Consider the following 12,625-nt stretch of genomic DNA (forward strand, 5'->3'; position numbering starts at 1 on the left):
CAGTCAACATCGTCGCGGAGCTGAGCTTTGTTTGGAATACATTCGTGTTAAAATGAATAACTGGGTGCAGTAGCAAATTCAATGTGGGCAGATATCTCCATGACATTCCCATGTTGATTTACTATAGTCACACAAAGCACTAAAACAAAACCCAATACATTTAATTTCCCGTATTGCCTATCACAGATGGGAATTCGGATTGCGTACATCCGATTCGAAGCACATATGGTATGAGCCCAACCGCGATGGCTGTTATAACAACCTTGATTTGACCCCGAATATACCACATGCAAATAATATATATATATGCGATTGAAGCGCAAAATATTTCCAATAGTAAAATCTCAACCAGGAGACAGCGACCGAGCTTTGATCTCTTACCAGGACCGTCACTGCGCCGCATCCCAAATCGTCCAATTGGAGGTCCCGAGCTCGAAGGGGGCCCGAAATTATGTCGGTGAATGAACATAAATTATGTATACATCTCTTATTGACAATTTATGCAACTCTTTTCAATTTCTTCCGCGCTGGACGGGATTTCATGTTGCCAATTTTTTGATTATTGAGTAGGCTACCCTTCCCCCACGAAAAAGAGCATGATTTATAGAAAATAAAAATAGGCATTTCGACTTCGACCATTACCACGCCGCGATGCACAAAAAATACGAAGTATTTGCCAATATAGTAATCTGAAAAGTGTGCCAATAGATCGCCTGCGACAAAACCTTTGCCGAAGAGGATTGCCCTTATGTTGACCGTGAACTTCGAAATAAATATAAGCCTATCTAATTGTCCATAGCTGCCTAAATGCCTCGACAGGTCAAATAACATTTCTCAGAGAAAAATTATTTGCAAGTGAAGAAATACCAATTTTTCGATAAAGCCACCACAAACGTTTCTTGGATCTCGCATTGTTTCCCAATAAATTACGGCATGATGTGTGGATGTACGTAATATGGCCATTTTCTTAATTTTTCAGAAAAGTTACGATCAGCGTTTCACAATCCAGTTTCAATGAATGACCAATCATCGTGTCCAAAGTAGGGTTGCATTTAAAAGAAACACTGTTGTAAAACAATTTATTTAAAGAATATTTTGAACAAAAGCCTTATTAAAAAAAAAAAAATTGTATTTTTTTAAGTTATAAAATTATGCCATAATTGAGTAAATACTATTCAAAATCATGTTGTATGAGCACACGGACAATTACCACCCAATTTAGCCGACGTATATCGTTAAGGGATGGATGGAAGTTGGAACCCTCAAAATAGTCGGTTCAACAGTTGTAGTACAGATATTTCGTCAAAGAGGTTATATTTACCCAATATTTTCAATAGTCAATTTCAATCCATGACGTCACAATTGAATATTCGTGACGCCATGGTTTAAAAACAAAACAACATGTTTTAAATTAGGTCCTTCTTTTAAACATGTTTGTTTTAAATTGATTTTTGTTTTAAACGCAACTCTAGTCTAAAGGGTGTGTGATACTATCACTCTCGCAGAAATAAGCTCCAATGAGACACATTGAATCTCCAGTCCGATAGCCTTTTCTACACTTAACGCAAATTGCTGTTTCATTTTGACTAAGCACTATCTAAAAAAACAAGCAAGGTAAATGAGACGGACCATAGTAAATAAATAATAACATAATGAAGTTATAACGAACAACGACAGCTCTACTGCGCCCCCACACTTCCCCCTGTCCTGCTCACTTTTACTCCCTGAAACAGATAGATAATTATATTTTTGTTTTCATTTACTCCTTTGCATCTATATCCTGCTTTTCCGGTGATAATTCATTAGTTTCTAGCCTTTTGTTCATATTTTTAAGTTAATTTTTCCCCAATTTCAATTTTTACCCCGTGGCACGATTTTGGTCATAATTTTTTTCCGCAAGGTAAAAAAAGTGACAAAACCTATCATTGAAAAGCTGGTAAAATTATCTTTCCAACGGTATATAATACGTCTTTATAAGAATTTTTTCTAGGTTGACCCATTTTTAGACCAAATTCTACAGGACTATTGTAATCCCTGTTTTACTGTAGTGAGATCCGCGAACGGACTCAGATGTTGAATGTGGTTATCGGGCCCGGCGTGATTGATTTCATTCGTATTAGTATCGTCATTTTGCATTGTAACATCGTTGCGTATAACCCAGGGATATCTAGACTAGATATCCCTGGTATAACCTTTGTCCATATACATTACGAAACAGCTGTTCAATTCACTGGTCAAATATTGTACTTTCAAGTTAATTATTAGCTACTTGGTAGGTATAGGCTTGTGATGCAGAGGTAGCATATGGACAATAGTAGTTTATAGAGTGCTTCTACGATACTTCATTCCCGATTTCATGCTATTCATCGAGGCCTATGAAATACTTCAGCATATCGTTTATTGGCAAATCTTTAATTTATACCAAACGAAGAGGTGAACCGAATCAAACCTGATATCAGTCAGTTACCGGACGCGCATAGTATCCACAGAACCTGGTAATTTCAGCAGAGACCTAGACCAAATCTTAGAATATACAGGTAGCTAGATAAGCCGTTGAATTCTTGAGGCAATTGTAAAGATATTGCGGTAGGCATGTCGCCCATCGGCATACCCTCCACCTATACATTGCTTAAACTTGCGAAAGTCCGCAGCGAGGACAAAAGTTTTCAACAGTAGCACGGTAGATAGTACGCGTCGCGTTGCCGTTGTGACGTCTTCAAATTATGGAAGGGCTATAGAGCTAGATGTTGGTAGTGCTTTCAGTGTCCTTCGTATTTTTAATTAGTGTGAGAGCTGCATGTATGAATACTGCGGACATATTGGGGAGCGGTCACTATGAACGAGGATCATACAAGTTCCGAAAGTGAGCGTGATCTGATGACCTACACTTGTATATAACGACATAAAATTGTGTCTATTCATCTGTGCAGAGTCCAAACGACAGCGCTACCGCAAGAAAAAACGCAAATCAGTTGAAGATACCGAACGCAGCAGTTGTAAGTTCTTGTGATCTGGGATGCTTCGTGACTACTCTACACGCACAGATTAGCACCATCAAAGCCATTCGTTGTATAAGTCGTTAAAGGTCATCACTGTCGGCCTGCCCAGATTTCCAGTTGGAGTGCAACTAATAGTGTTTGTATCGTGTGGCTTTTGTGACTAGTGGTGAGAACTGAATATAAGACAAGATACCGGTACGGGCATTAGTCTAAAATAACGACGGAACTTACAAAAAAAAGGACAATGTACTTTTATAGCTGTAGTTCTCACATCGATTTTCATGGACCCCTAAAAACTAATCTGTGGACCCCCAATTGACCGTGGACCCCAGATTAAGAATCCCTAACCTGCAGATTCCTCAGTCCTCTTCAAGTCAACTTTATCTGTGTTGCCGACTGGATTACTTTGCTGACCCTTGTTCATTCTGATTTAGATTCATTTGAATGGCCAAGACCAGAAGTGAGATCATGGTTTGAAGATAGAATCGATTACAAGAATTCAGCTGACAAAGAGCAGGGTAAACTGGAAGCGAAAATGCTGCTAGCTGGTGCAGAGGTTACCATATCCAGTGACCACGTAAAGGTTTCTCCTAGAATCCATGGTACAAAAGTAAGTCCTCCTTCCAGAATTTAGGGTTTCTCTTGATTCCTACATTTTGTAGGGCGACAGAATTCTTTGAATTCCTTGACAAAAATATTTCTTACGCGGTGGGTGTATCATATATGATATGGCATGTCTCCGACACCTATCTCTCCCTATTGACACACTCTAGACATCGGGTACTACGTTTTTTGAAAAGCTGAGACTTTTCCGATACATTTGGTACCTTACTCAAAAATTTTGGTTCGTAAAGATTATTTATTAAAAAAATCAATGAAAATATGGTTATCACCTAAAATTTCCAGATATTTTCCAAGAGCAAAATATTGTCGGAATATCTGCCAGAACATCAGAAGTCGACATATACGGTATTCTGTGTAAATGTTCACCGTTACAAACATCAAAACAAGTTCTGGAGAGTTTTCTGAGGGGGATTTGCTAATTTTGGTCACACTTTAGTGATTTTCAAGATCTAGGTCAAGTTCAAGTGCAAATTCAGACGGCATATGAGTCATAAACAGGTTTACTATGTCTACAAATGGTTGGATATGACAAAAGAAAGCATATTGCGTTGTTTTATGCCATAAACCGGACGGTAGGGGCTGATTGAGTCTTGATCATGAACTTGACCTTGATGACCACTCACTGACCACGCCCATTTGTAAATTTTAGATGTATTTTCCATTTTTCGATAGCTGACGAACGGCGCGGTTTACAACCATGGTTGACGGCTTGTTTGAAACCAGGCAACAGTGGCTACGCACTGAAGCATCATATTTCTCTCTCTGACGACATCCCGAGGGTCAGCCTTGAAAATTGGGAGAGAGAGAGATTTTTTTTGGGGAAAAAGTTTGTTTATTTAAACTTATTAAAAAACCTTAGACATGTCATGGGATGTCGATCAAGGGTGGAATCGGTAGACGGCTATACTCCGCCGACTTTTAAACTGGAACGTCCCAGATTCAAATCTCGGTGGGGTCACGGTGAGAATTTGAAAAGTGAAGGTCAATTCTGCAAAATATGGCCCCACCCCGTAAGGGTTAAACGAGATTTTGTAATCGTAGTTGCATGAAATTGATTGATGTGGATTACAAATCTACTGTGTGTGGCGGTTTTATTTGCACCAGTACTGATGATTTCACAACCTGTTCCATGACTTCCATAATCGATTCATTCTTAAAGGTAATAACACATGGCCCAACACCCACTCCTGCAAAAATATGTAACCTTCTCAAGTATAAATATTTGAAATTCTGGTGTCGTTCGAAATTATCGAGGATGAGTCGTATCATCCTTTTCGCTAAAGTGAGACTGCGATAAAGTGAGCATCTGATGTTCCTATGTTTATCTTTGATTACCCTAGACAAAATTTTAGGTGACATTTTAATTATTTAAAAATATCTGAAAAATGTTCATTTGACAGAATATGGTTAAATGGAGGAAGAAATGCGAAGAGATTCTGGGTAACCATTTTTCTGGAAATACAAACTCTCCAGTTCCATCATCACCCGCGGAATCCAGTGGCCCAATGAATTCATCAAAAGTCGGCGCAACACCCTTCTATGCACGTTCTCACACTTATCCACCTCATGGTATCGAGCCTATTCAGATTTACCAGGTATTTGGCCTTTATTGATATATCAATGAATTACCATTGATTCACAGGTATCAAATATCATAATTTGTACATATAAAATTCCTGGTTGAAGATGTCACTAAAGGAACGAATGAATATCGCACTGCAGCGCCATGACAGCATGGATGAGTATCAATAGCAAAATCAAGCTGATCATCATTTTATAGAAATCACTGCAATAAATATTAAACTAATATATCGGAAGTATATTTGGAGAAGGTCTCACAAACAATACAAAAAAATAGAAAATATGTTTCAAAGGCTGATTTAGATGTCAACGAAACTTCAGTCCCCAAATTATAGAGTTTGATCTCTTTCACGAAAAACATCAAATCGGAGCATTGAACTACTAAAATCAGTGATATCTTTGACGTCATTGAGGGTGTCTTCATAACATCTCTAAAACAAAATGATACGTACACATGGGATCTCTGAAGTAGGCTACATCTACGACAAACAGAACAGCAACCATCGAAAGACGATTTGGAATTCCAAAATGAAGTCTAGTGGATGAAGATGATATAACCTTTCAAATCAAACAGAATCTTACGTCGCTTCACAGAAATCATACCTCAATTTCTCATCATTGTCTGCTAATAAAATGCTCAACAACATTCTAGCTATCATCCCGGCAACAAGATTTTCAAAGACCAAAGTACATTCTCAAATAAATATATATTTGTACTTCATGCCAGATTTAAAAAAAAAACCTAAGACAACAAATTACTATGAACTATATCATTCCAATAATATTTCTATAAAAAGCTTGTAGCCCCCACAATTACTGATTAAATGCAATGAAAGCACAGGTGCAAACTGCAATAATATTGAACTGAACTGAACTGAACAGTTAACTATAAGCCTGCAAAGCTATGGATGCTTTGACGAATTTTTCACTTCCATAATGATATGCTCATATCGGTACTCTCTTCTATGATGAAATGATTCTTTAATCAGCCTGTCGCTGATCTCCCAATCCACATTCCAGCCTGACTCTGCATTGATGTCTACTTAGAGTACTAAGTGCTATTTAACACTAAATGCTTCAAAAATCATTGATTCAGTGTGATTGAAGGACCGGAAGTTTGTCCAATTTCTATCCCTATTGCTATAGCCATGGATAGGTTTCGATAGCCTTATTTGATATTTCAAACTGAAGGAAGCTTCGGATATGATAGCAATACATGAATTGGGCTTTTTTCGATTACCGTAACTTCTTCAACATCATGTATTCTCCACTCCTTATTTTTGCATCAATAGAGCAAGCAGATATGTCTTTTATCACCTGCATTGGGTACGTAGTTGTTTTGATACAAAAACAAAGGTGATCAGTTAACAAGTACTTATACTTCTTCAAAGTACTCAGGTAGATCTCTGCTTGCAGTACTTACCGTAATTTTCCGAATATAGTGCGCCCCCATGTATAATACGTACCCTTACAATGGCATGTAAATTCCGGGAAAAAGCCTGTACCCATGCATAGTACGCACCCTGCATTTGCAGTACATGAATAATTGTGTTTCAGTACACGATGTTGTTCTGTTTTGCAAAGTCACTGTCGAACAATCATGACATAACCATCACTAATCATAATAGAATTAACGGCATTCTCTCTAAACGTGAGTAGATAGTAGCCGAAGCCTGCGAGGCCGGTGACGCAATAGTTCAGGCTAGCCACACACGACATCTTGCGCACGAGGCCTATTACAATTACAGATGCGATTGTTCGGGCCAACTTTTATGTCGGGCGCACCAGTCCTGTTGGAGATGCGACTGATTATGCAAGCGATTGTATCTTGCGCACATGGTCTCTTGTGTATGCGATTGTTAAGGCCTGTCGTTGACGCGATGAATCGGCAAGGATTGCCGCGGACACTTGTAGCAATCAAGCGACCCAATTTTGCTCGCGTACAAACGACTAACTAACTCAGCAGGCGCTGTGCAGATGACTCTCGTTAATTAAACACGCTTTTCGTTAATTGGTAACACCCTTCTCTATTTGGCAGCGCGTTACACTCTATAATACGGATTACGGGGGCCCAATGGCTAAAGGTGATGCGCGATTTAAACAAACATGAAGAAAAGTGTGATTTCAAGTTTTTGATCGAGGGATTTTTTTAAGGCTTGCTGTACCCATGTATAATACGCACCCCCTATTTTAGGGCAAAAAAACGGTAAAATTTTGCGCATTATACATGGAAAATTACGGTACTCAAGCAAATCAAATTGTTTGATACTTCTACTTCGTCGTCATATTTTGTGACTTATTACTTGCTATTTATAGTTCGTCAAGTACAGGGGTTCTCAAAGGGCCATATGGCCCACTTGTGGGCCACATGAGCGTTTGAGGGGGGCCACAGAGAGATCAGGCCAAATGATGAAGATTTTGAAATCGAAGTTGATTGAGAACGTAGAGTAGTCTATCAACATGAGTTATTGATTTGACATAAGCTTTGGGACTTGGAATAGAAATCTTCGGAACTTTTAGCATCCTTATGAAGTGAGAAAAGATTACTCGGCAAGGTAGAGAAGGTATCTCACTTTCGATCCTAGGAGAAACATCCTTTTCTCTGTAGGCCTACTTTCGGTAGCTTTGTGTATTGCCGTGATACTGACATTGGCATAATACCGTTACCTTGAATTACTGGTGGAGTTAGGAATCCCGATTTAGGAGTCAAGTGAATGGCAAATGCCTATCGGTAGCTCAAAAAGGATCATAAAGTGTGCCATTCTCCAAAACGGCAAAGTCTTTAGTGGAGTAACAATTGCACACTGAGTTAGTCTTCGTGAATAATACAGAAACATTAAGAGTAATAGGTTACAGAAACATTTAATTATTGCAATATCACGAGCACGATTGGATCATATGTGTCAGCTTTGAAGTATTGTGTTTTCTTGTGGTAAGTGGTTCTAAGGATGCACTTGTAACCCTAATACACATGTGTCACTGCCATATCTTGATGTCGGACAGCAGGCATTAAAAAAAGCTAAAATGTCTAAATAATTTCCCTAAAAACCTTGACATAGTCAGAGATGGACAGGGAGAGAATGTCCCCAACATCTGAAGATGATGGGGGTAAGATACCAGAGTAGATTGGAGCTTACATATGTTAGCTGACTATTGCTCGAGTATCAAATCAGAGAACCTACAGAATTATAGGTTATTAGCGTAAATTTGGACCCTGAAACTCGCACTTCATTTGTCATGTAGAAGCAATATCAGTTTAAATCAACCAAATAAAGCAGTGCAAATGTTTATTTGAAGTCCATTGATTTACTTTCGACTGCTTGTGGTTTTGAAAACGTGTTATACAATAAACATGAAATATTAAAAATAGTGCTGTTATGTGGGTTATGAAACAATGTGGTGGGTGCCTAACCCAAAAAATTGACGTGAAAGCGAAAAGCGGAAGTCAATATTGAATTCAGCGCCCAAAAGTTAGTTAAGATCAATTGTCTGATCAATGTCAACAAAAATAGTGTTGACCAGTGTAATGTAAGAGTCACATGAAATGATTGTACCGTTGGATTGAATGTTCTGAGTGGAACAGCAGCCGTTATACGGTTAAGAGTTATACGGTCTACCAGGACCATAACTGCTGCACCTAAAACTCCCAATTGTTAGGATCTCATAGGGGCCCGAATTTCTTTGGTCGTTTGTTTGTTGGAGGAGATTTACTCAACTTGAAAATTTTCATCGCGCTTCGCGCAATTTCATTACTTTGAATGTCTACATTTGTAATGATCAGTAAGAGAAAAATGCACTGATTTTAGAGAAATAGGCATATCGGCGCAAGCGATGACCACACCTTGAACGGCACTATTACTCCAGGATAAGAGGTGGGCCACAGAACATTTTCAAACTGGGAAATGGGCCACGGGCAAAGAACGGCTGAGAACTCCTGGTCAAGTAGAATTATTTTGTTCTTCCAATGTGTGTGAGAGAGGGAGAGATACTAAGATGAAGAAAGGCAGGGACTTTTTCTCGGAGAAGGCCATCGTATTCGAGCATTTTTGAACTATTTTCACGTCTCAACCAATTCAGCACTGTGTATATATGTCGTATCGACGTATATTGTGTATGTCGTGTTTTTGACACACACTTCATCACTGTTGCGTTTTCACCATCCTTTGATGGCAAATAAGGAATGTTAGATAGTTGTCAGCTGATATTGTGAAGGAATTTTACTTGAGTCGCACAAGGCGTGCCAGATAGTTCGCAAAGTGGTAAAAAGCAATGATGCGTGACCCCCATACCGCAGATGGAATGGCACCATTGAACCACTCTTGAAAAGATTCTAGTCAAAGTTGATTGCAGTGGCTTTTCAAGGACAATGGCTGCTGCCAAATGATTTTCATACCCTCGTCTTTAATTTGAGACATCTTATTTACAACACAGTGTCCCTTTAAGTATGGGGGACGGCGGCGCCATAACCTGTAATTTTCTGAAAGGGGGCACTGGAGTAAAAGGATGTTTCAACATGAACCATCCAAACTGCACTGCCCATATATATGTCAGTTTCCAGGTTTGACAGTCCATCAGAGCATATTTATGACTGATGCTTTTTTAAACTACTTACTAGTGAGTAGCACTCGGAGCCAGAAAATTTTACTTCTATTGATATATGGCTAGAATTTTTTATCGCCCCTTCAACTTCTAGTTGATTAGCTTTCATGACTACTTTAAACACCTTTATAACAAATAGTAATATACAACTTCATTTGAATTTTAACAAGTTATTGAAATTATGCATTAATTATGTTAATGCTTCTCGATTGTTAGCGCATTCAGTGTCCCTCACCAAAATAGGAGTACATGATTATTGTTTTTCAGTTCATGTAGATGGTTTTTGTCTCCACTTTAAGATTTATTAGATAGCAACATAAAGTAACATTTATTTCAGGAACACGAGAGGTCAAAACGCAAATTTCTGAAATTTAGCTCTTATCAGCTTTCAAGGCTTGATGATCATTTTATACATGTAAGTGATCGATATAATCTTGCTTGATTCAGTATCAGTATTGTACCGGACTAACTATGCTCAGATTATGTCGAAATATCCTTTAGTCTTCTACATTGGTGTTTGGGTAGGATTTGTAATATTTTGGTCTTTGAAGTTATTTCAAACAAGATAGCGCATTCATATACCTATTATTCAAAATCGAGAGAATGAGTAGCATAAATTTGTATTCATTGAATATTCTATTGCAGTGAGCAGGCCACGTTATAATTTCTCGAATTGTATTAATAATCGTCAGTATTAATATTCCGTTCTTCCACCATCAATTGATTCAATATAGAATGTTTAATCGACATATCTATTGTACTGAATAATGTAGCAGTCATCTACTTATATAATTGTTAATGAATGAATGTATCAGATCTTTATCAACTGCCAACGTAATTAATATTCCTAATTTGTTTCCCATCCCTCCATTAATTTCTCGAATGTTCCAACAGAGCGTTGAGCGTAATAATTCTGTACGAATTATTAAGTGTGGAAACGGCATCTCTATAGAAGGATTACCTGACAGGAAGCAAGAAGTCGTAGAAATTCTGATTTCAGAGGTACGTTTTTTGTAAGATTTGTATATAATTCCACTAGTAGATATGTTTGATTCGAAATCACAATTACCCTTAACCCTTTTGAAGGGGGAAGGTATTTATGGAATTTAAGCACCACTTTTCAATTTCATATTGTGACCTTGCCGAGATATGAACATGAGCAGTTTAAAAGTGAGCTACGTATAGCCCTCTACCTATTTCGCCTTCAATAAACCCGCTATAACATGTCTTAGCGTGTTTTGTAAACTTGAAAAAACAACATTTTCTCCAAAAAAGCATTCTCTCTCAGAATTTCCAAGGCTGACCCCCACGATGGCGTCAGAGAGTCAATAACGATGCTTCGATACGTAGCCGCTATTGCTACGTTTTGAACAAGCCGTCAACCATGATCGTAGTCCATACTATTCGTTAGATAGCCTATCTAGATATGAAATATAACATGTCTCATTTTCGCAGGGGCGTGGTCAGGGAGTGGTAATTAGGTCAATACACATTCGAGCCCTTACTCCCACTTATAAAGCTTAAAGCAGGGTCGGCCAACCCAAGAACGTTTTGAGTGGCCCGAGAGGTAATTTTCGAAATAAATTATATTATCCAAAATTGATTGCCCAGATTGTGAACTTGCAAGGCCAACCAAAATATGATTAGTATGACCGCAACACTCGGGATGTTGATGACTAAAATATCAGTTCCGACGAATTGGCAAATCCATGCGCTATCCACATTTCGGGTCGATCTTTGTACATTACGAGGAAGTAGAATGTTTTGTGCAATATGTTGTCACTCGATTTCTTGCTTTTAATATTGTTTCCCCCTCCTGAAAATGAAAAGAACACCTAATTAAATAGATTGAGTCTAACTATATTCGCAATTTCAAGAGAAATTGTCGTCCAACATGCGACCTTGCGTTTGCAGAAAGACCGTCGACGATGATATGAATAAGGTGTCTAACGAATTGGAATATTCCAAGCTATTCATAAAAACTATAACTGGTTGCCTACTGCATGTACTGGCATGTACTGACGCCACCGTAACCTAGAACTCAACGAATATCTTCAACCTGATGCAAACATGCATCGCCCCCTTCAAAAGGGTTAATTTCCCATGTATTAATACTCACTTTTAAAATGCCATGTAGATTCCGGGAAAAAGCCTGTATCCATGTATAGTACGCACGCACCCTGCATTCGCATTACTTGAATAGTACATGCGTAAATGCTTATCATGCAAGCTTCTTGTGTTGACAAACTTGCGCGTATGATAACTTACCGGCGATGGTTACTGTATGTTTTAGTATTCAATGTCATTATAAACTTGAAGGCATTGTCTCTAAACCAGGGGTTCTCAACCGCCGGTCCGCGGACCGGTGCCGGTCCTCGACGACTTTCCTGCCAGTCCGCCAGGTACATTACAATTTTACACTTTATTTTAAAGATGCCATATATTGAAGGCTTGTCCATTGATAAAAAAAAACAAATTTTTAACTGATTCAGAACTTCGTGAAGTGACATTAGGTACGGAAACATGTTCGATTTGACTTGAAGTTCAGACGTGTCATTTGAAGACAGGCGAGCGACAAGTAAGCCTATACCAGCTGTCTCGCTAAACCGCGGTCCAAAACCAGGGTCCGAAATTATTTCGCAAATGAGCATAAATTATGGAGCATTATTTAAAACTTTATTCCATATCTTTTTCAATTTTTTTCCGCGCTTCGCGGGACTAAGTGTCACTGACTATCTTGCTTATTGGCTGCCCCTCTCCAAGAAATACACAAACAGAAATAGGCATTTCTTCGTCAGCCATTGCCGCGTTATGACACACCA

The 12,625-nt window shown here is 38.6% G+C and overlaps 1 protein-coding gene across 2 annotated transcripts in view; it reads left to right on the forward strand.

Annotated features, from left to right (window-relative positions):
* Nucleotides 1–2,302: 2,302 nt before the first annotated feature.
* The window catches only part of LOC145442200 (uncharacterized), a 203,633-nt gene continuing 193,310 nt past the window's right edge, over nt 2,303–12,625 (forward strand). Inside the window, exons 1-6 of one of the 2 annotated variants that reach the window (XM_080320099.1) lie at nt 2,303–2,863; nt 2,931–2,996; nt 3,434–3,609; nt 5,024–5,218; nt 10,141–10,218; nt 10,698–10,805. In XM_080320099.1, the coding sequence (XP_080176225.1) occupies nt 2,836–2,863; nt 2,931–2,996; nt 3,434–3,609; nt 5,024–5,218; nt 10,141–10,218; nt 10,698–10,805 (651 nt within the window). In that variant the 5' untranslated portion in view covers nt 2,303–2,835. The remainder of the gene's footprint in view (nt 2,864–2,930; nt 2,997–3,433; nt 3,610–5,023; nt 5,219–10,140; nt 10,219–10,697; nt 10,806–12,625) is intronic. The other variant, XM_080320098.1, reaches the window with a different exon arrangement.

This window comes from Botryllus schlosseri, chromosome 7 (assembly GCF_051294905.1).
Source record: "Botryllus schlosseri isolate E-star chromosome 7, Bs_hap1, whole genome shotgun sequence".
NCBI classification, from domain to species: domain Eukaryota; kingdom Metazoa; phylum Chordata; class Ascidiacea; order Stolidobranchia; family Styelidae; genus Botryllus; species Botryllus schlosseri.